A 24,826-nucleotide genomic window follows, 5' to 3' on the forward strand; every position below is an offset into this window, starting at 1 on the left:
CTTTCTTAAAATCTTCCACACTACATCTAAGTTACCTACCCCTAAACCTGTCCTAGACCAACCTAAATTCTTAAAACACAAATCCAAACTTGCAAAAATGACTTCTTTCAGCAACCTATTTTTAGCTGGAGACATCCATCCCAAGCCTGGACCTCAGCCACCCGTAATCAACAACAACCCTCCTCCTCCCTCTTCTCCTCCTTCCCCCTACAGTACTCTTAAATTCTTCACAATTAATGCCCAGAGTCTCAATAATAGAATACACCAATTCCAAGCATGGCTAAGCCACAACCAACCCGACATCATAGCCATCTCTGAAACCTGGCTCAAACCCCACATCTCTGATTCTGAAATCCTACCCCCTGGATTTCACACTCTTAGATGTGACCGCTTAAATAGAAAAGCTTTAATATACCCTAATTTTCTCACCTTAATTCCCCTTCTAAATCCTATTCCTCAATTCCCCAACACAGAATTAACAGCCGGTCTACTAAAAATAAATAATCACAAATGCATCTGTGTCATTGACTTATACATCTCACGCAGTAACAACACCACTATCCTTGAAGATATACTCCTATGGGCCTCAACAGAAATGCACTATGAAACCTACACACCAGGTGATGTAAACATCGACTGGAATAAAATCAACAGCCCCTTATCTTCCCTATCCATTAACCTCTATAATTTTACTCAAGTAATCCCCTCCATCACCAGACCCAATAAAACAAATCCCCCAGGATCTATTCTTGACTGGATCTTAATCACCCATCCTAACAAAATCACCAATTCTGGCACTATCGCTGACACCATTAGTGACCACCTCCTAGCTTTTATTCACCGGGCAACCACCTCTACCCCTCATCAGCATCAATAAATGCTTACACACAACCTCAGCAAATTTGACCCCAAACCTTTCTCCAATATTTTCAAACACATGAAATGGAACATTCTCAAAACCTTTCCACTTGACAAAGCCATAGACTACTTCAATACTACCTTCCTGGACACTCTAAACTGCCTAGCCCCACTAAGACACAAAGGATAAAACTATTACTACTCCCTGGCTATCTAAAGAAACAAAGCAAACTATGCATCAAAGAGATAAATTCTGGAAGCTTTTCCAAAAGAATAAACTGCCTGAGACCCATCTCCAGTACACACAGCTCCGAAACCTCGCAAAAAAGCAAATCACCAATGACAAAAAATGTTATTATATAAAACTCCAGTCCAACCATACCAAAAACCCTAAGCAATTCTGGAACTCTATAAGCTCACTTCTTAACCCAGGCACCAAAAATAACCCCTGCTCTGATCCAAGTAAATCCGACCTCGAATTAGCATCACAATTTAACTAATTTTTTATAGACTCTATATCTAACCTGACCAAGACTTTTCCCAACAATAACTCTTCTCTTCAACTTCCTAGTCCTAAGTCCCAATAACTCTCCTCCTATGTTGGAGCTCAAACCTGTCCCCACTACTCTCATAAAAAGACTCCTATCCAGACTTAAACCCTGCTCCAAAGCACCCGATAACATTCCATCCTCCTTCCTAAAATCGGCTGCTGATGGAATAGCATTCCCAATTAGCATCCTTATCAATAGATCCATAAAGGAATCCTACATCCCCAAACTTTGGCGTTCCACCTTTATTCTTCCTCTCCATAAGGGAGGCAAAAAGACAGGCATCTCAAATGTCCGCCCCATTGCACTACTCTCACCTGTCTCCAAAATACTTGAAAATGTATTCATCTCCAGCTAATGCCTTTTCTGACCCAAAACCAACTCCTTACCCATACCCAACATGGCTTCCACCCTGGACATAGCACTATGACCACATTACTTTCCTTCCTAAAAACTGTCAATCAAGCCCGAGATTCCGGACACTTAGTATCTACAGTACTCCTAGAGTTCTCTAAAGCTTTCGATACTGTTTCCCACAAGCACCTTCTCTGTCATCTCTCAAACCTTAATCTCTCCCAAAACACTCTAGCTTGGTTCTCAAGTTACCTGTCTGATAGGACTCAGGCTGTCAAGTGGAATAAAGCCACCACTTCTTTCTTACCAACCCCAACTGGCATCCCTCCGGGCTCTATCCTCAGACCTATTTAACATCTTTATCAATAATTTCCACTCTGCTATTCCTAACAGAAAAGTCATTAGATATGCTGATGACTCAACCTTAGTCTGCTCTGCCTCTAACCTCCCCGAACTGCTAACTAAAACCCAAACCACCTTCTCAACTACTGAGACCTGGATGCACCAAAATCACCTCTCTCTCTCAATGCAAACAAATCTAAAATAATCCTATTCCCTCCCTCAAAATCTTTCTCATACGACAAAAATTCCTTCCAAGTTCTTAGCCTAACCAACTTCCCCATCGAAGTGGTCCCCTTTGTCAAACTCCTAGGTGTTGCAATAGATGAACACCTCAGGTTCGACATCCATATTCAACAAAACACAAAGAAAACATACCAAAAGTTAGGGATGCTATATAGGAACAATCACTTCCTCTCCTCCTCCACTAGGCATACCCTGACCACTACTTACCTTCTGCCTTCCCTATTGTACGGAGCCCCAATACTAACAAACCTGACATCTTCCATCACCTCTAAACTTGAAAACTGCTACAATAAAATCTCCGGATTTGCCACCAAAGCCAACAATTCTACCCATCACTGCCTTTCCCTCCAATCTCTGAACTGGCTAGAACTCCCAAACCACCTAGACTACCTCCAACTTACCACTGCACACAGACTCCTATTTTACCCAACAAAATGCCCCGCTCTGAAAAACATCCTTCCACCCTATACCCCTAATAGAACTCTAAGATCAGAAAACCAAAACTTAATGATCCATAAACCTAAAAGACCCGCCAGCCAACTTCTTCTTTCTTACTCCCTAGGTAGGAAATGGAATTCTCTCCCTTCAACATTAAGAACCCTGCCAAACAGAGAAAACTTTAAATCACAGCTATTCACCTACCTGTCCTCCAAATGGAAATGCGTGTGCTTTCACCCTACCTAATTTCTTTGTTAAACTCTTGGCCCCAGCAGGTTTTCCTCCTGCATTCCTAAACGATATAACTTACTATATCCTTTCAAAGCTATTTCCCAAAGATATTAACTGTGTAAATATTGTAAATAGCTTCTTACTCTATATGCATGACTGTATGTTAAATGACTCTGTACAAAGAAATATTTTCCACAATGGTCTAAATTGCTTATGCTTTGCTTTCAATTCATATATTTGTAACTTGTTCTTAATTGTTACTGTTTTTCAATCCTAACCTGTATTCTTTGTCATGGAGCTTTTCTCCCCGGGTCTCCACTGAAAATGGGCTCTCTGAGACCAGTGGACTTCCCCGGTAATCAAACTGGAAATAAATAAATAAATATATAGGGCAGATAGGTAGATAGCCTGGCAGACATATCTAAACAGACAAAAAAATAGACATATAGGACAGATAGATGATGGACAGAAAATTAGTTCCATTTGTATGCAGGGTTCCTGTCCCTTAACAACCCTTTACCCAACTACCTTTTTTTTTAAGGATGGAGAGTTTGGAGGCTAACACCAGCCCCCTTAGAAATGAAATTAAACTAAGAAATACTGCTCTTACAGATTGCAGAAACTGTTGGAATGTTGCAAACAGCTGTTAAATTAACATTCTGTCAGCTATGCAAAACAGTACTAAGGTGCAGTGTTCCCCATTATCACCCAGTTGTGTTTGTGGTGTCAATATTTGTCGTTCAGCAGTTGCAGTTTACAGTTACCAAACATCTCTTACATATATGGACAGTGGAAAATGTGCTGCAGAGGTCACTGCTGTGCCAGATGTATGCACAGCGTGTTAATGCTGGGGAAGGAGACACTGGCATCTGTGATCGTACTATTGGTACTGACCAGATAAAGCTGTAGTCTAGATTGTGGTTGATGAACTGCTGCTTACTGGGTCATGTAGGTCTTAGTACTAACAGTGTGTATGTGCAATCTGTGGCCTCAAACACTGTGGTCATATAGGTAGCCCAGTGAAAGATCTTGTGGAAAAATACATCAGATCTGTTTCTGGGAATTTAATATTGTCATCCATGCATTCCAGCATGACGTCTAGAAAAGTGTTAAATACCCTGGATGTTGAGACACGTGATGTTTCCAGTGTTGCAAATATCATTTGAAGGTACCTGTGCCAGGTTGTGCAATGCTGTACACTTGGTGGTCTGTACTAGGATGGTCCATTCATCACTATCATGTGCTTCCTTTCAGGATCTGCATATATTCCAGCTTTCAGCCTCACTGTCTTTATGAGAGTTATCCAGGATTTCCTGGTTGTCAGACCTTGAAGCATAACTCTAGGTTGGATTTATCATCTGATACATATTTGTTGTTTTAGTTATGCTGGATGGGCTACAGTTTTGCTGTTTGCATGGCTAAATCACTCAGCATTAATTGATCTAATCAGTTGCTATCACTTCCATAGCTTAAGGCATGGCCTTACTTCACTACTATGGGAAATGCTAAGAGTTTGCTATCATTTATTGCATGTGGGGATTTCTCATACAGTGCTTGTAAATTTGTTAATTTTCATGTTACTTGGTAGCATATGCTTACACCTGGTATATGTGAATTTATGATTTGTTTTCTGGACTTGTATATTGCTTCCATGCTGTCGTGCTAAGTGCAAGGTTCTTATTCACAGCTGTTTTCTGAGTCTCAGTCATGGTCCTTGACTGCCTTAGTTTTTCTCCGATTCATGAATAAAGCTGACAGACTACTTCGTACCTGTTAGTTTTCTTTGTCTAGACTAGTGGAATTATATGTTATATGTAAAGTATGTGCTATTCTTGAAGGTTGCTGTGTATCTCATAACATTTTAGCTGGTATTGGAAAGTATATTCCTGCCTTCAAGTTCAGGATGTTTCTTATTCTGTATTTCTAATTGCAGACCTATACATTATGCAGATTTATTTTACATTCTATTTAAAAATATTAACAACATTTTTACAAGTAAATAAATGTATATGAATGCATGGAATAAGGCAGTAAAATGGCTAAATGGTGATATTCAGATTTTAAAGTGGTTTTGTGTGTGTGTGTGTGTGTGTGTGTGTGTGTGTGTGTGTGTGTGTGTGTGTGTTGTGTGCATGTGTGTGAGATACAAGTGAGAAGAAAAGAAATAAAAATGTTTGTTTTGTGCTGCATTAGTGAATGTTAATTTGCTTGCATGGAAGATAAGCTGGTGATGTTTTTTTTCTTTCTCTGTCACTGTCTCGATCTCTCTCACACACACACACACACACACACACACACACACACGCACATCTGTTCCATTCTCTCTTTCGCTCTCTCTCTTCCTTTTGACTGCCCCAGACTCCAGATGTTCAGAGAACTAGTTGGGAAGTCCTGCTGGCGCCACTCAGGGCAGAGGGCAGCAGAAAGGCACGCGAGCTGGAACCCAAAGCATTCAGTCACTACAGGATTTGGCACATTCCCCAGCTCTCTGCTGGCACATTCCCCAGCTTTCCCTGGACATCTGTTCCAGAAAAACACTCACTGGAGCCTCCTTGCTACTTACTCTGTTAACACTGAGAACAGCTGTTTCAACCCCAGGTGGGGGAGGGGTGCAGCCAGCAAGGCTCCCTTTCTGAGAAAGGATCTGATGAAAAATGACCTTACAAATAGGAAGTTCTTAAAAAGTGTTTTAGGTGGAATTTGATTTTATTTTCAAATACATCAAATGTGTGTATTTGTGCACTGCAGGCCTCCCCGCATATCCAATTATTATATTATGTTCGCATCTCCCAGTTTTTGCTTTCTTCTTAATTACTGTATCAAGATTGCTTTCATGTTTTTTTTTATTTTTCCTGTATGTAATGGACTTCATGTCTATATCAAGGTCACAGAACAAAACACTGGTGCCCTTTCTCACATTAAAGTGTTAAGAATTTCTAAATGCCAAAATAGTTTTAAAAACAACAATAGATAGGTTTATAGAAAGGCATATGGGTAAAATTTATTTTTATTCAAATAGACAGGCGGACAAAAATCCAGATAGATAAAGCATTTTCAGAGGATGCCCAGTAAGAAAACCTTCAAGTGTACATTATATATTTTAGTGTAGTTATGCATATAACTGATAGTTTTGATATACAAAGAATGCAGAATAAAAGATTTGAGTTTGCATGCATAATATTGTACATACACTGATATAGTTTCATCTTATAAATAAAATGGCACATACATTGATAGCCATCTTTGATTCAAAGGTAACAACATATAGTTAAGTTATGCGACAGTACAAGAGTTGCCTTGAATGTAATCTTGAGGTGCTTAAAGTTTATAAAAACAGAAAGGCTAAAATGGAAAGATTCAAAGTATAGAGAATGCAGTAAAATAGGAATTCTCAATTCTAAAACAGGATTATTTTTAAGAAAGGAGTTGGGGCTTTCCTGCTGTTGCAATATTAGAAAAAGTTTATGTTAACAGTGTCTCAAGTTTGGGAAATGGTCCATATGCCATGATGCTGGGCAGAAAAAGATGCTAAATATACAAAAGCAGTGAGAGGCATTATAATTTTACTCAGCTCCCTTGTTCATCTTGCAACAACATGCTATTGCAGTGGTTAATGTTGTCACCTTACAGCAAGAGGTTCTCTAGTTCAATTCTCGGCAGGGGTGCCTTCTGTGCTGAGTCTGCATGTCCTTCCTGCGTTTGCATGGGTTTCCTCCAGGTACCCTGGTTTCTTCCCACATTCCAAAGACATGCATCTGGAGCGTTTCTGCCCAGGTCTCCACTGAAAATAGGCTCTGTCCTAGTTGGACTTCTCGCACAACAAATGTTAAATAAATAAATAAATATATTTCCTCATCCTACAACAAGATGCTACCTAACATTTCAATTGGAAATACCTCTGTTTCAGGACAAGAAAAGTGATGTTCACAAATAGGTCTGACAGTTGGCACATAGGACTAAGGAGCTGTTAACAAGCTGTTTCTTGTGGTACAGGGTTTGATTCCCTCAACCTCCATTATCATACGGTGATTCCAGGTTAAATCTGAAAAAAGGGTCATGGAGATCAATGCTTTACCATGGTTACAAAGTAAAAGATCTGCATAGAGGAGCCTGCTGGAATGATAGGATGAAGCAAAAAATTAAGTCTATAAAAATAGAGTTGTAAACAACCCTTTTTAAGAAGTCATTGGTATGTGTAAAATAAAATAAAAATCCTTGCCAAAGTATCAGATGTGGTTAACATAAAGTGAATTCAGCTCTTATTTTTTGTGTAGCTCATTTTTTTTGTTATGTGGAAAATAACCCTGAAAGTAAAAAAAAAAAATGTTCTGCACAATGGCACAGAAATTCACTGTATAGTACATTACAATTTTGTTTGGATGTCATTACAGCACATGCATATTCTTTCAAAACAGCAGTGAGGAATATAATTGTTTGATTCATTCATTTCAGACCCCCCCCCCACACACACACACACACACACACACACACACAACACATACAAACACATGCACTCACACTCAGAAATCAATGCCCAGGTCTCTAAAATGACATATAAGACATTAACAGCATTGCACATAAACTTTTAGTGTCCTAAAAAGAAACAAACTGAAGGCTGACTTACAGTTTTATTCATTTATTTATTTATTTTCAGAGATGGTCATGGGGTCCTAATTATAATACTAGAGTCATTGCAAGATTATGGGTCTTTGGTAATTCCATCAGTCACCAGTGTTGTGTTATACATGTGCAAAACTGAAAGGTTTGCTGTGGAATTCAAACATTAATATTTAATGAGGGAGCAAAGCTACCTACAGTGCATTCCCTATGTAGGGGCCAGGTACATTGTACCCCATTTAATAATATAATCAGTGCAAAGGTCATTGCATCTTAAGGAAAGGAGAATTCATCTTCAGTATTCCATTCCCCTGACTCCAAGACAAATCTATCACTTCCAAACATTTAAAACTTAAACCTCGACACGGCTATTAATAGGACGTGCTGGAGGGATAGATTCATCACCCAAAGACTCCCTATGCTGTGGAATAAAATCCCGGTATATGTGAGGCAGAGCACCTCGCTGGCCTTGTTCAAGAGAAATCTTGACCAATGGATGGGAGATCGCAGATATACCCCAGGGATTACCTCAGTGTCACTGCTCAACAGAGGCACAGCAAAATAATGGGTATAGTTCCCCATACTAAAGGGGTGGCGTAAGCCACAAAACTATGGGCTAGGCTTGTAAATGCCCTCGGGCAGATAGCCTAGTATGAACCTATGAACCTATGAACCTATAAAAATAAAACACCTTAAACAATACCCATCAAACTCTTGGTTTTATTCTTGTTCAGCTCCATGTTAACTGACATCAGAAGACACAAGTCTTCATATTAACATAAGAAAACCTATAACACTTTTCTTTACGACCATACTCAGCTTTACTTCCTTTCTCTTTCTGTCCACACACCCCCAATCTTCCCTCACCCACTCTCTGCTTTATTACTCCTAGCACATTCTAAAAGGAATGTTTATGTTTGCCACGTCTTCATTCCTTCCCTTCGTTTTACTTACTATATATTTTTAATCCTTAGCACTATATAGTACTTCCTCCATCTCTGTCTCACCTTTCTCCCAACTTTGCTCCCTTTCAACTTTTAGATTCTCACTAAGCTATCAATACCCTTTTCCTCTTATGCACCTCCCCTTAAATTTTCCTTCTGTTTTAGCAGGTCTGATTATTCGTGGTCTGGTCTCCTTCCCTACCAGTATTAGTTTGCTTTTGCAACTTACTGCGTAATTGCATGGTTTATTTTCAAGCCCCATCTGTGATGCTTGCTTAGTTCAATATCTAATGCCTAGAAAATAATGTTGCAGTTGTGATTTTTATTGGCCAAGTATGCGCACATACAAGGAATTTGACTCTGGTTTCAGTGATTCTCCAAGCATGAATTACATAAACGAAATACATACAACTATTAAGAACAAGACAAATGACATAATTATTACATGTAATTAGTATTATTACTATAATAATTATTATAATCTTATTATTATAATTAGTACACATGCCAGGTGATCACCTCTGAGTTGAACAGTCCAAGTGATTTGCTGCTTGTATGTGGAGCCCCTGTTCATGATCAAGGCAGTACTGGTATTGTGTTACTCAGGTATGTGTATTGCAAGGCTAGTGATGCAGCTTATGCTATTGTTAACTGGAGTGCCTGCATCAAAAGCTGGCGACAACAGATGTCATGAGAGGGGTAGCTCTTGGCATTATCAGCAAAGTCCTTTGTTTAATTTTTGATAGGATCATTTATAACAAGGAAGGGCCTGACTTTAAAATTCAAAATAAAACAGGATTACAACTAAAACTGGAAGTAACATTCATAAATACGGTGTGTTGCAGAAAACCACTGTACAGATAGAAGGCCATACTGAGGTGTTAGTCCACAAAGGCTAGTAGAAGCAACAAAATGTAGTACACAACTACAAATTGTACCTACCAGATATGCAAATAAAGGCATGCCCTGCTGATGGAGGCATACTGCTAAATGCAGTCTCAAGAAAGGTGCAATGTGCATAGCAGCTGAACATTAATGCAGACTAAACAGCTCAATACCCTGTTAAATAAAACAAGCACTAATGCCTGTAATGGACTGTTGTACAGCCATTATCACAAGTATGACTATTGTCAAAAGCTCGACAGATGTAGCAACACCATGCATATGCAGATCTAATGGTTTTCAGATGTGAATATTTTACAATGCCCTCACAAGCAACAGCAGTGGAATTCCTCCAAAAAGATGGGTGCATCACCAGTCTCATCTGACAGCTGTGCAGAGAAATACATGCACATGGTTCTAAAAGACATTGAAGTGACTTACCTGGCTGTTAGGACTGTATATAAACTTACAACTATATGTAGTAAAAATGCAATAAACCTGTGAAAATTATAAACGCTAGATAAAACTTGTAATTGTTTTGTCAGTAGAGATGCATGAAATATATACATTGTAAATTAAAGAATATTTAAATGGCTGCAAAATATATAATTGTTTGCCAAGCTGCAGCTAAAACCTGAATATAAAATTTTAAAGTGCAAAACTGTAACATTTTGTTTCTGTGAGGGGGAAAAAACAACCAGACTTCAGTGGGACTTAAAAGTAAAACTATGACATTTTTATTTAAAACTGTGCATACCTGCTGCCTGTTACTTTCTGTACTGCATCATGGAGTTTTCCAGAAAGGCCAATTGTTCAGTTAAATTTTGTGTGGGAGGTAGTTGTGTTCTGGTAGCCATTTTCAGTTAGTCAATTAGAACTTGTTTTTGATTTCCTCAAAACTGCGTCTCCCCATAAATAGGTTTGTTTTTATTATTTTACTTCTAATAATTTGTACTTCTTAGATATGGGTACACAGGGTCTAGTGGCTCTTTTAGCAAAATTTTAGTTAGGAAATATTTAGCTGATTAATGACTGCATTCCTGGAAGTCATTTGTCTGTTCAAACACTTATTTTATATTTTCTATATTTTCTGTATGCAGAACTGTATCTTGTCTGTATATTTATCTACTCCATTCCGTGTCCTGTGTCAGTGATACAGAAATGGCAGCATTAAGAACATAAATATTCCTAGTGAGTGAATCCCTGAAATGATCATGTAATGCTACTGGTACTGTAGCCCCAAACTGCTCTGCTTCCTGTTGGCCAACCTGCAAAGAACGCCTATGGTAACTTAGTGTGTGGAACACTCATATCAGACTTTGACACCATCTGGTGCCAGCTGTTGCTTCTTAGAGACATTATCTATGCCATTGCAGTCAGATGCTAGCTGAGTCAAATACAGGTATGTAGTGCAATGGTAGCTGTCATCGTATCTGTAGCCCTGTAGGAAACAAAAGTGTGTGCCACTGTTGATAGAGTCTAGTCCACGGGCAGTTTGTTCTGTTTCCCTAGGTGTAACTGGCATTCCACAATGAGGTCAGCAGTGTGCTGAATGTTCTAAAAGAAACAGAAGTACTTAGACACCATAGAGGGCAACAGTACACAGAGTGGCATGACACATACTTTTCATGCACATTCTCTGTAAAATGTAGATTTTACTTTCTGCCCGAAATGCCTGCAACACAATTAAAAACTGGTAGTAATGAGCATCACCAGTCCATAAACCATATAATGGCATTTTCTAATGTGCAGCCAAATGACCAAAATCTGTAAAAGCAGTTTCATTTGAAATGTCTAAAGTAATATATAAATGCTTATAATAGCATTGAAATACCAAGCTTTAGCTATAAGATAGAATTAGATGTCGATATGTTTGCTTGGATAATGAAGTTAAGTTAGTGCATTATTACATAAATCAAGCTTGTTGAAGGTGTGCTCCAGTTTTCCTATTGTCTGTACACACTGTGGCACTATAGCATGGTTTTGCAGTTCAGAATCTTGACACATGCATTTCTAGTGATTACATCCAGTGGGCTGTCATGTCATCCATGATACATGTCTAGATTGGTGTAAGATATCTCCCTCAGAATTCCAGGATCTGTGATTCAGTCTTCACCTCTTCTAATTGTTTGTCAAGTTTATATAACCCTCTTGTGTCCTTGTCAATGATAATACCACTGTGGGACTTTTTAAGAATTTTTTAACAGTGTCATGCTTGCCTGGGGCCAAAAACTGAGACATCTTAACTGAGTTAAAAAGGATTAAGGCTATTTATGACATGTCCATTGTTCACACTGGAATGAACATGAAAGTCCTGTCTCCTGGATATGAAACAGACCTCAAAGGGCACCTAACTATCATGACAGGCAGTCAGTTCGTCACAACAACATAGTGAAGTATACATAGGATTCAGCAGAATCAATTTGTAGGTCATCAGGTGCCCTGTGCAGATGTGCAGATCCCCTTAACTGCCCCTACTTACCTCAGAGATGATGAGTAAAACAAAAAGTCTTCTCAAAGCCGAGGACCAAAAATGTGTCATACTAGACAGACTGGAATGAAAGGATCTATCACTATGGTAAGTGTGTAACTTTTGTCTGTCTTCTCTAACAAGTAACTTGCTGCAGGTAAATTAAGTCACCAAACACTAATTGTTTCAGTGCTGCAGTGCTTCAGCCATGATCAGAAATGCAGTATTGGCATTCATTTATGAAGTTGGCACTTCACCATGATTGACACCTTCCAGTTTTGTCCTCTGACAGCTTGGGCATGGGGCAGCCATCCTCTTCACTCCATCCTAGTTAAAGCTCTGGGATTCATTGACTGATGACCTGGAAGGAGATATGCAAATCTTCCAGTGTGCTTTCACCTGAAGGGCTTTACTGCTCCCCATGGGAAGTATAAAGACTGAATAGAACATTTTCCGTCCCCATTGTGTCTTGTTTTAGATCTCTTCAAATTCAAAGACAAAAAAGAAGAAGAAAAATGTAAATGACACACAAGAGAAAAAAAGCAGAGGTGAAGATGGTCTTCATAAATTCCACAAGTCTGAACAATAAAGTAAGTGACATAGAAGCTTTCCTCTGCTTGAAGGACATTTAAATGTGTGACATTATTGAACCAGTTAAAGATACAAAAATCCTAAGGAATATTTATTTTCAGTACTATAGATCCAGTGGGTGTGGTGGTGGTGGTGTCCCACTTTTTGCAAAATTGTACCTAAGAACAAGAAGATGAGAAAATGACTCAGGGCTGTATATTACTCACACAATACTTACTATCTGAGGTATAGAATAAAATAGAGGATTCTGTCATGCGCTGTCTCTGCCTCCCGAAGAGCATGAGAATTTTCTCCAAGGTGTAAAAAAATCAATAAAAATGTGATCTTTGTCTGGATTGTTATGTAATCAGACATTAGATAATCTGTACAATGGCAAATAAATGTGGCTAAATATCTGTTTACTATGCGCATCAAAACAGTTTAGAACAATCATACTGACACGTCTAGAAGATTTCTGCTTGCTGCCAGTGGTTATAATGTTTCTAGATAATACAGATCATAACACAATGAATTTTAAACTAAGAGTAAAATTTAACAAAGTCATAAGTAAGTCATGCTTCCTAGATGTACCACTGGAATGTATCTTGCAAAATGATGTGAAAACAGACCGGCAGTTCAACACCACAGGGCCATCTGTACAGTAAACCAAGTTAATTCTGATCAAACGACTGTGAATAAGTTCTATGATATCATAACCTTCTGCGTTAATAAGTACATACTGGTACGTCACAGACAAAAAGGTAACGTCAAAAGATTATTTGGTAGACTACAACTAAAAAATAATAACAACAACAAGATGTGCAGCAGAAAAAAAGAGATGCAACTTAGTCAAAAAACAAGTCTAGATTGAAGTATGGAAACTATTTTTTTCTAATCAAATGTAACTATGAACTTGTTTAGTTTCTTGGGCTGAAGGCAGTATTAAGATATTCTTAAATTACATCTGAATGTTGAAAGGAAAAAATGAAGAACATGACCAAAACAAAAAATGGAATGAACATCCAGCTATAGGATATAACAAATGTGCTTGCAAAATTTTATGCAAACTTCACAATAAGCAAAGAAATGTGTAGGAGTGTTATAGAGAAACAGGGAGACATTCTTGTGTCCAGGGGCGTAACTACAAGAGGCGAAGTGAGGCAATTGCCTCAGGGCTCCAAGCAGCAGGGGGCGCTTTGGGCCGACAGATGTTGTCACGGATTGTACTTTGCTTATTTAGTAAATGTCCATCGTTCGGTGGTAAGAATCCCAGTCTGCAGCCCTCCCACCTAGAAAAAAAAAACAAGAAAAGAAATCCGTGAAACAAAAATTTCATTCAGACTGCCTTTATCGGCAGTCCGAATGCAAAGAAAAGGGTACCCAGCGACCTGTGCGGTCAACTACTGCACAGAACAGAGGAGCTCCAAACTGCTTCCCTTGCAGTCAGGGCCAATGAGGAGTGAGCTGAGAGCTCTCTCTCAGCTCTCGCGGGAATTTCGTTGCACGGGCGTCGTGTAGAGCGATCGGGGTTTCAGACATGGTCGGACGGTCGCTGGCTTAGTTTCTTTTGGCTGGATTATGAGGTTTAGGAGGGAACTCATGCTCTGCAGAGTGATATCCCTCTTGCATTTGGTTTATTTACACACAAGGGGAAACAAATGTAGGCGCGAGAGACGTGTTACTGCTACAGTTAACAAAAGTTGAAACCGAGATCTCTGGATGACTGAGAGAAAACATTACATCAGTGGCCAGCAGTTGTATCCAGTTCCAGAAGGTGTTAAACCCAACCAAGGTAATTCTGTTACTGTTGTTGACTGAATGATGTCTCTTTTTTATCAAATGTGATTTGACTGATTTAAAAAAGCAAAACGGGAACAGTTCTGTTAAGTGCTAGCTGATGAAGGAAGATTATTATTACCAATGTTTTGTAATCTGTCATATGCATACCTTACAAACACTGAAATATAATTCAATGAAATGGAACAGCTATTCAAAACAAGAGAAGAGCTTCAAGACAGGAATTAATTTGACTAAGCAAGTACGTTAACAATAGATGTGCTGTAAATATAACAGAAGCATAAGTAATTTACTGAGCTTCCCCGCAAAGCTTTTCAGTGACAGAATTTGCTCATACTGGTGTGTGATAGGTAACCACACTCCTCAAAAGCCAAGCAGCACCAGAGTTTGTAGCTGCAAGTTAGCATAATAGTCTCACTGCCATAGTGAGTCACTCAACAATGACAAGGAGTACACATGTACTCCTCTCAGGATGGTCTAGAATATTTTTTTAAATGTTTTTTAATTGGTCCCCGCTTCTGGTGAATTTCCACTTTGTACCATTCAATATGTAGTTATGTATTATTTGCACATCGTTATCGTTTAATACATTTATTACATTTTATGCTTTATGGCTGTCAACTCAGCATTGTATAATGGCATTCCGGATGTGGTATTTTATTATTGTCACAGAGTCATTGTTTTGTGTAGTTGCCAAGTTTGTGTGTGAGAGTTATTGTATTCCTTGTGCTGAACTGAGTGCACCTAGCCATCTGGAAGGCACCACTGGGTATTTTGTTTGGTTTTACTGCATTATATATATATATATATATATATATATATATATATATATATATATATATATATATATATATATATATATATATATGGATTCACTTTATAACCTCGAAATGCTGAAATATCGAATTTCAGTATCTCGAGACTATAAAACCGAATCCACAAAACACTGACAAACAAAAACCGCGAAACCACATAACCGAAAACACTGCACACACTACACTAAACATACAACACAACAACCACATCACAACATAAACAAAAAAACAACACACATACACAACTCACACACACATAAGCAGGGGGGCAAGCCCCCCTGCACCCCCCATGTGGGGGGCTGCCCCCCACACCCCCCCTACTTATATATACTAACTCCGAGATCGCACAAACACAACACAAAAGCTCACTCACACACACACATTCTCCAATCCCTCACACACACTCTAACTCCCACTCAAAACCCTTACAAAACACTCACTTACCTGACATAACACCTACATCCAAACACGGCACCATGCACCAACAAAACACAAACCCGGACATTACATAGCGCAACTTCATAACCGCGAATTTGACATATTTTCGACATACGTCAAATTCGCGATTATGAACGTTTGCTATTTTTAACATTCGACTTTATAGCTTCGAGATACTGGTCCACGATAGTTTGTTTTAGAATCCAACCATTTTGTATTATGACTTGGTGCATATATATAAAACTATATGATGAAGTCTCAAAATTCACTTATTTATTAATTAATTACTTAATTAATTACATTTGTTAACTGGGAAAGTCTGATGGGGCTAGGAGCCCGTTTTAGCGGAGAAAAGCTCCAAAGACAGTACAATTATATTGTGTTGAATATGAACAGCAGTATTCAGTCTACAGTATTGATTATGAACATTAAAAAAACACTCAATATAGTACAGAATTTAGGATAGCACAAAAACATAGTATATACAAATTTCATATTGCATGTATAACATCACATTCACAAAGTAGTTTTATAATTAGACAAACACAAATAGATGTATAGAATTGTCAGACCCATATAGACCAAAATATAATAAATTTAAAAGCAAGCCACCCTGGTGGTCCACCAATTAAAATTAAATCTTCAGTAAAAGAAAAACATGTTGACCTTAAGTTGCTTCGGTTATTTCATACAATATTAAGATATAAAACAAGTCTTTAATGCAACTATTAGTAGGAAGTTATAAAGCATTTTTTGTGCTACTATATGTGATTTCTTTGGCTTCGGTCATCTCGATGGCTTGGGTTCCCGGGGGGGGGGGGGGATGTTGGGGCACCTAGGAAAAGTTTGCCTCAGGGCGCTTCTAACGTAGTTACGCCACTGCTTGTGTCAGATTCCAAAACATTGGAGTAACAAGAGTGCACAGCCCCCAGTCATCCTGCCTTCACTACTCTGAGCAGTAAAATTCGACTTTCCCAGTTCAATACTACCTCCAGCACTAAAAGTCTTTTGGCTTTTCCCGGTTAGGGGTCGCCACAGCGAAGCTCCAATCCGCTAATGATTGACAGTGGATTTTTTTTTTTACGGTGCCAAGTTTCCAGCCTGATGCCCAACCTTCAAAGAAGGAGGAACCATTCACGCACCTACCTGCATGTCTTTAATGTCACTCGACCACGGGGAGGACATGCAGACTCCACAAAGAAGGAGATCCAGCAGAGAATCGAACAGGAGAACCTCTTGCTGTGAGGTGACAACACTAACCCCTGCACCTCCACGGCCTGAGGTATTGAATTAATTGGGGCACACTATATCCAGACAAACAATGTGATTCAGTAACATTCAGTGGTGCAAAATTGCATTACTTAGTCTGAGTGCAGGACTGAAGTTGCCTGAGGACTCAGTATGGCCTACCAAGTCTGGCCAAAGTTCGCAGGCAGATCAGTTGTATTTGGTGATGGACCTAATATCGTAGGCAGGTAACCTGTCTGCAATATCAGCTCCAACAAACAGACAGCTGAAGCTGCCTGGCTATGAGGCAGTTCAACACCACAGGGCCATCTGTAGGACAGATTTGTGAATGTATGCATAATACTAGCATGAATATCATTCCTGTATTTGTCATGTCTAAGAAGAGGGATGTAGAGGTAGGACCCCTAGCCCACTAGGGGATGCCATCTTTTTTTTATTTTAAATAAAGTAAGATGAGTTATCTCACCAGGCACTCAGGAGATGGCTCACATTACCCTCTAATGCAGACATGCACTATCCCTAGCAGCCCCTGTCACCTGATATCTGAAGTACCATTACCCACTAATGCAGACATGCACTGTCCCTGGCAGCCTCTGAGACCCAATATCTGAAGTACAACTCCATCTGTATGTAGAACTAGGTGCTGCAAGCAGTCTTGCTTCCAAACTGGTACCGCCTGCAGTACTACTTCCACATACAGGTGGAGTTTCCGCCACACCAGGAAACCCATTCCTTTCAAACATCTGTGTTATTAATTCAGTGTTGTACATTGGCAGGCTTTATTTATTTGCAGTCCCCATATGACTGTAGTTAAGTGAGCCAAATTTCCCTTTGGGAATTAGGTGAAGGCTTCTACAGGTCTATATTAGTTCACTGAAATTGCATTGCAGCCAACACCTAATCATTGATCCTAATTCAGCAAAAATCATTTCAGCGATTTGCTGAATTTACCGGGTGGCAAGGAAATGCTTGCCCTACAGCACAACGGACTGACAGCCAAGCAAATAGAACTCACCCAACTGGTGAGCATCACCCCCCACCCATATATATATATATATATATATATATATATATATATATTTATATATATATATATATCAACTCCGACATCACACTACAGTGGAGCATTTCCTTGTCCTCGGTAAATTCAGCAAATCGCTGAAACAAATTTCACTGTATGAGAGTCGATGATTAGGTGTTCGCTGCAATGCGATTTCAGTGAACTAATATAGACCCGCTTCTACCAGTCCGTGTTAGCATATTCTGAATATAGACTGGTGAAGCACTATCGTTTGGAATCTGGCACAAAGTAACACACTTGGGAGTGTTTCTCCATGCCAAAGATTCTGAATTCTGGCCCTCTGTTTTTTTCTGAAACCATATAACCACAGCGGTGCAGCCGTTAGTGTTGTCGCCTCACAGCAAGAGGTTCTCTGGTTTGATTCTTGGCTGGGATGCCTTTTGTGCAGAGTTTGCACATCCTCCTTACGTTTGTGTGGGTTTCTTCTGGGTACTCTGCTTTCATCCTACATTTCAAAGACGTGTCTGGAGTATTTCTACATGGGCCTCTGCTGAAAATGGCCTCTGCCCCAATCAGTCTTTCCTGGTAAACAAATAAATAAATAAGATGACTTGATCAAAATGAAAACAGCACTCAGGCAGTCACATACACAGCAAATATAGTAATTCTGTAACATACTCATTTCTGCATCAGTATATAATAGGGCACAAGCTATTTCTATTACTAATTCAGTGTGGTTGTCTGCATTTAAAGTTGTGTTCACTTTCTGAAAGGCATAAATGCAGTTATTCATTGTATCATACGCCTTAATATACTTCTTCATGCATTTAATCTACATGTTATGTGTAATCATTTTTTTTTTTTTGATTGTGTTGTCCTTGTATGTCATAAATTTGTTACATTTAAATGCAGATTATGTTCCTTATTTCAACAAACACTGTTTTGTACATGTGATATTTAAATTAGCTGCATGCCTTTGAACATTTCTTCTCTTACCTCCACTGCACAGATCCCAGTTAGATGATCTTATTTCCTAAATGAGTGAATGAATGGATGAACAAATGGATAATTAAATAAGTAACTAAATAAATAGATGCCTAGTGCATGCTTTTTATAACATATCATTTTCACATCTGTAGCTTTCTGATACATTTTTGAATATCAGTCCTTAGAGAGAGCTGCCTAATATTAATGGTAATGTAAATTGTCAGAAAATAAAGCCGACATGGATTTTGAGCTTGCTTTACCATTGAAGTATATGTTCATGCATTCCATTGTTTATCAGGAAAATGATTAGCAGTGCATTCACTGGAAATAGTTTAGAATTTTTTGTTTTTCTTCCCCATAGGAGTGAAAAAATGTGAAGTATGGCGTACTCATCAAAACCCAGAAAAGATATTAAGTTGCAACCATTGCTGGAAAGCTCCAAGCCCTTAACTGAATGCATGGTTGAAGATGAGACTGCTTCAAGAAACCTTATTGTCAGTGCAGTATTTACAGTTTGGAAGTTTTATGCTTGTCAGAGCAAGCAGAAGAGACAGAAAATGAAGACGAAGAAACGTTGTGGATAAATTATGAACTGACATTATACAATGTCCTTAGCACCTTCTCAGTATTTTACCTTAGGAGGCACACTTTGGAACTTTGCCCTGCAATTAGCTGAGTCGACAAACTGCCTGTTCAGCAATGCCTTTGTTAAAAGTGCTATGGGCTGATTGTTACTTTGCAGAAATAAATGAAAACTTGTTTCATATTTTTTGTGTAACAGAATGACTTTAGCTGCAGTCATAAATGAAGGTAAATTATTTTTATATAAGCACAGACTCACTGCTATGTGTATATTAACTAAAAGAGTGTTTGTCCTTTTAACTGTAATTGTAAAACTATCAGCAGCTACTGGTTTTGTGTACTAGGTGAACAGGTGAGGCACTTGGAACTGTCCTGCAGCAAAAACAAGTGGCTGTTACAGCGAGACAGATGGGTGAGTGGGCTCTATGCATCCAAGATGCTTCATATTCTTTGGAGTATAAATGTATTATAGTGAACTGCAAACTGCTTAATCACCCAGGAATCAGTCTTCTTATGATCTGGTGTCATTTGTTAACCGCATATACTGTTGAACCATACTGCAAATGTTTACACTCTGTAACAACATTTAAAATAGGCCTTTAAATTTTATATGTAGGCTAGCACTTAACGCTTTTAAAAAAGGGAAGAATACATAGTCTTACTGAAAGCTTTAAGTCTTGCTTTTTCACTAAAACCATTGAACGATTTTTGGCTAAAATTACAACAAAATGAGAAAACATAGAATGGATTTTCACAGGTCACCAAGAAAGAACCTGTTCTGTGACTGTGGTCTGTTATTACCATGTATGGGGCAAATCCTATGGCTGTGAAACTGATTATGTGCATAACTGTAGAGTATATAATGAAACGGAAAATGATACCTTATCATTCAAATATGATCACTCTTAACAGTAAGTATTTATTATTAGATGCTGTATTAACTGTATAATTAATAATTCATTCATTTAAAAACATAGAGAAATATGTCTATTTTAAGATATACATGTGAAAGGAGTCCCTTTACAGAGCACCAATTCACAAGATTCGTGAAAAGCCATTTATTTGATTGAAGTATATATATTTTTAACAGTAGTCTACTTAAGACAATGAAGGCAGCACTTACCATGATAAATAAATATGTAGAGAATGCCTAGTCAGCACTTTTTATCCCAGCAGTTTGTCTGGTTTTCCTGCTTATGACACTGTTCAGCCTGTTTATAAACATTCTGTACTATTTACCGTCACTTGATTTCTCCTTTCAGATGAAGATTGCCGGCAGAAATTTGAATTATGGACAATTTGCAGTGCCGGCAATATGTTACTGTTTGTTTTCTTTAAAGTCGCTCTGTGTTGTAATTGTCAGGTGTATATATTAAAAAATATTAACTCTTGAACTTTCGGAATGATTAAAATATATCAGCATTACAGCAAACAATTCTGACTTTCTTCCTCTCTACTTTTGTTATTAAAATGATGTTATCTGCAACTTCTCCTTTCCAGTTAACACCTAGTTTTATGACTTCCTATAACAGAAATGGGTTTTTCACTGCCTTATCTCACAAGACCAAGAAGATGACTACAACCTGAAGTAGATGAGTGTTTCATTTACTTGTAGACTGTAAACAGAGCCGGGTTGATAGAGCAATGTGTGTTTTTCAAATAGGACAGCAGTCACAGGATATAGAGGTAAAATACTGATTAAACAATTGTGTCTAAAAACACAGAATTAATGCATTGTGTCAGAAAATATAAACGAGAATAGGCTAAGAAGACAGCTAAGCAGAGTTAGAAGTGAAATACAGCAGACTTGAGGTATCACCATTACAGTATACTTATCTTTTGCTGGCCGTAATCCACAAGCCTGTAGTTTTCCAAGAAGCGCATTCACCTTTCAATAGAAACAGAGTGTTCCAAAGTGAGATTGCTTGGTGTCAACACCTTATTTTACTGTTTGCCTCTGTGAGGCTGGCTTTACTTGTTTAAGCATTTACATTGCAGTTTGAGAGTAATTTCTGTATGTGCCAGTGTGCTAGCACTCATATGCATACACCTGCACAAATATGATTTGTCAGGTAAGCTGTATTATTTCAGTCTTAAGCAATCCTCCAACTGACTTGGTGATTATTTTAAGCCGCCTCATACTTGGTCAGAACTGTTTGTACCTGGATTGCTTATGTAATAATTTACAACATCCTTAACTGAATATTCCAAAACAATATGTATTTACAAGCAGCTTGGTTAATATTTCCAGCAAGATCTGGTAGAACACGAGTCATGAAGTCCAACTGTGAACTTTGTTGTTGAGTGTTGTGAAAAACACCTTTCTTAGAAGGATATGAAAGTCCCATGCTGTTTAATATTAAATTGCAGGAAGCTTCACTTGTGCTAGAAAAGAAGTATTTCACATTTAAGGGAGTCATATCACACCATCCTGTGCTGTTTTGTGATAATGAAGTGAAATGATGCACATGTTGTTGCTTAATGGGTTGCTGCCAGATGTCCTGAGATGGAAGGTGTACAAATCCTCTTCTGTGAGGGCAATGCATTTTCCAACAAACAAACGTACATATGTAACTTCTTATTAAGAATGAAGCAGTAAGGATAAAACATACAAAACTTTGCTCATTTACAAATCCTTGCAAAATGCTGCTATGTCATTTGCTTTATAGAACGACAGACCCCAGGATTCATGAAGCTCGGCGCAAGGACGCCATTAGCCTTGCGCCGACCGTGCAGCGTAGAGATGGCGCAGCAGTACCACATGCATATTAATGAAGGCATGCTGCTGTAACGACCATGTGCATAGGAAATGTGTACGAGTGCAGGCGGCGTGTCCAAGTGCTGCACGGAGGCATGATCATGTCGGCTGCATATGCACAACCTAAAATGCTGAGTAGTACAGCCTGCCTCTAATAGTAATCACTCCTGTCAGTGTCCATGGATACTGAAATGTATGCAAAGCATAAAAGACATCTTGGGAACACCACAATAAGAAGTAAACACAAAGGCACATAGCTGAATATTGAGACTCCATCCCTCGAACAAAGATATTTAAAACCCCGTGCCCGTATTCCATTGTAGTGTCGTTAATTATACCAAGTGGAAGCGAAATGCATCGTGTTAGTGCGCCGCCAATTGCCAAGCCTATCCCAATGGTTTGGGTTACCACGTGTCCCACATTGTGAGGGACAGTCCCCCTCTAGGCAGGTGTGTCCATACAAATTCATAATAAATGTGAATTGTCCTGCGATAGTAGGACATAATTATGTCCCATATGTTATGAAATAGTCCCATACAGTATGTATGTCCGTATATAAAATACCTATATGTTACAAGAAACAGAATAAGCAACTAAACGAAACAGAATAAGCAACTACACTGCTACAACAATAAAAGCTTATATGTAGACATGAAACTGAAGTACTATCCTTTGTAATGACCGCGGGTATGTGTTGGCCTGTAAACTCAGATGTGTGCCACTAAAATGTTCCATCCAGGTCATATGAAAAGGTGGCAACCCTACCAATGGTTAGAGCATTCACCCAATATCTGCCCATTCGCGGTCCAAGACGTCCTTGCCAGGACGGCCCATAGATGAACGGGTATTACCCTGGTCTACCTACCATGTCATGAAAGATAAGTATTTGCAAGTACCTATCTGCATGACGTACAGCATGTGGTTGATCTGAAACGTTAGTGTAGACCTCACAACCATATTGGTCCCTGAGATATGTAGTGTACGCAATGTGTTCTGTTGACTGTGCTATGGGCCATCAACTAGAGAAGGGATGAATGTTGATTGTGGAATATGGGGGTGGGGGGTGACGGGTAATGTAATATATCGCCAATGGGAGACTGGGGTGGATGCACAATAGGTGAACTGGAGGTCTACAAGGGAGCAGTGTGTGAATCAGGAAGATAACCAAAGAACAAATATACACATCCGCAATACAATCCCACAAACATGTGACCATTAAAATGTGCAGTACACATGTACAGAAACGTTACCGGCACATACCCACATAATGGTCTGGCCTGAACTGAGCCATCCAACCCCAACACACCTGGATACATAATTGAATACCCATCATCCCCTTCACAGCACACCACCCCCCCCCTTCCTGAACATCCACCAAAGCCAGCCATACTCGGGCTGTTAGATAGGCGTGGCCATATCTGCACATAGTGACCCATATCTAGTAGGCAGTCTCACCCTAGGCATTCTCAGGATTGCAAACTATGTATCCCTTGCATGTATAACCCTACCTTACAGCCGTAAAGCAAAGATGGCCATTGTTCCCGACAATTTCTGGATATCCCTCATGGGATATGTATCTGTTCTAAACATTAGACGTGGTGTCACGTCACAATGTCCAGTCCTGTATACATCTGGACACAAGTTGTATGAGCAGTAGCTGTCCACAAGACTGCTCAGCCTCCAGCCGGTCCTGCAGAACCTACGACCCGGGATTAAACACCTGACCGTGATGCACGTCTCCCCACATGCATTATTGGGAATATATACCTTACACATTCACATAGTGGCAGTCGGATATAGAGTGCTTAAGGCGCTGTAAAGCAGATATAAGTAGGGTTACCACCTGCCCCACCTTGTGAGGGACAGTCCCTTTTGTGGTAGTTGTGTCCAGACCAAATATAATGCAATGGCAAATGTCCTGTGATAGTAACAAATATGCCCCATATATCATGTAACAGTTGCATAAAACAGTTATTTATGTAAAGTACTCAAAGTTACAAGAAACAGGAGAAGCAAACAAACCGCTACAAGAATAAACATTCATTTAGGAGAAATAAGTAAAGTTCTAACCTTTGTACTGACCGTGGGTATGTGTCGACCTGTAAATTCTGATGTGTGTCCCAAAAATGCTCCGTTTTGATCATATGAAAAGGTGGCAACCCGAGACGTAAGAGGGTATGCAAGCGTGTATGCGCGATGGTAGGTGGTGGTGATTCAACGGTATGGGAAATGTAAATGAGCATGTAGGTGTATACGCATGTGTATGTACAAACCGATATATACACACACACACACACACACACACACACACATATATATATATATATATATATATATATATATATATATATATTTATAAATATATGTAGCTATGATGAATGAACATGGTCACAATATAGGAAATCCCTGTCATAGAAAGTGCTGTTATATATCAGGATGGCCATCGGTGAGCACACCTCTGCATCTCCAACCACAGGTAGAACGCTAAAAGTGGAACGAACGATGTACCCTTGCTAAGTCTGACTTTCATCTAGGTACAGGGCAGTTCTGGTCCCCAGTCGGACAAGCCTAAACCCGGAAGACCATATGAACACCCTGACAATCGAACACACGTATGTGCCAGGACTATAGGCGTCAGAGGTCTGAATATACTCAGAGTGAGTCAACATGTGGTACGAGTCCA

The 24,826-nt window shown here is 39.1% G+C and overlaps 1 protein-coding gene across 1 annotated transcript in view; it reads left to right on the forward strand.

Moving 5' to 3' along the window:
- The window catches only part of ATOH8 (atonal bHLH transcription factor 8), a 109,453-nt gene extending 88,636 nt beyond the window's left edge, over positions 1-20,817 (forward strand). The window contains exon 3 of the mRNA XM_044062328.1: positions 19,165-20,817. Coding sequence (XP_043918263.1) covers positions 19,165-19,170 — 6 coding nt within the window. The 3' untranslated portion in view covers positions 19,171-20,817. The remainder of the gene's footprint in view (positions 1-19,164) is intronic.
- Positions 20,818-24,826: the final 4,009 nt, after the last annotated feature.

The sequence above is a fragment of the Protopterus annectens genome, chromosome 2.part1 (assembly GCF_019279795.1).
Source record: "Protopterus annectens isolate FY-2018-M chromosome 2.part1, PAN1.0, whole genome shotgun sequence".
In the NCBI taxonomy this organism is placed as follows: Eukaryota; Metazoa; Chordata; order Ceratodontiformes; family Protopteridae; genus Protopterus; species Protopterus annectens.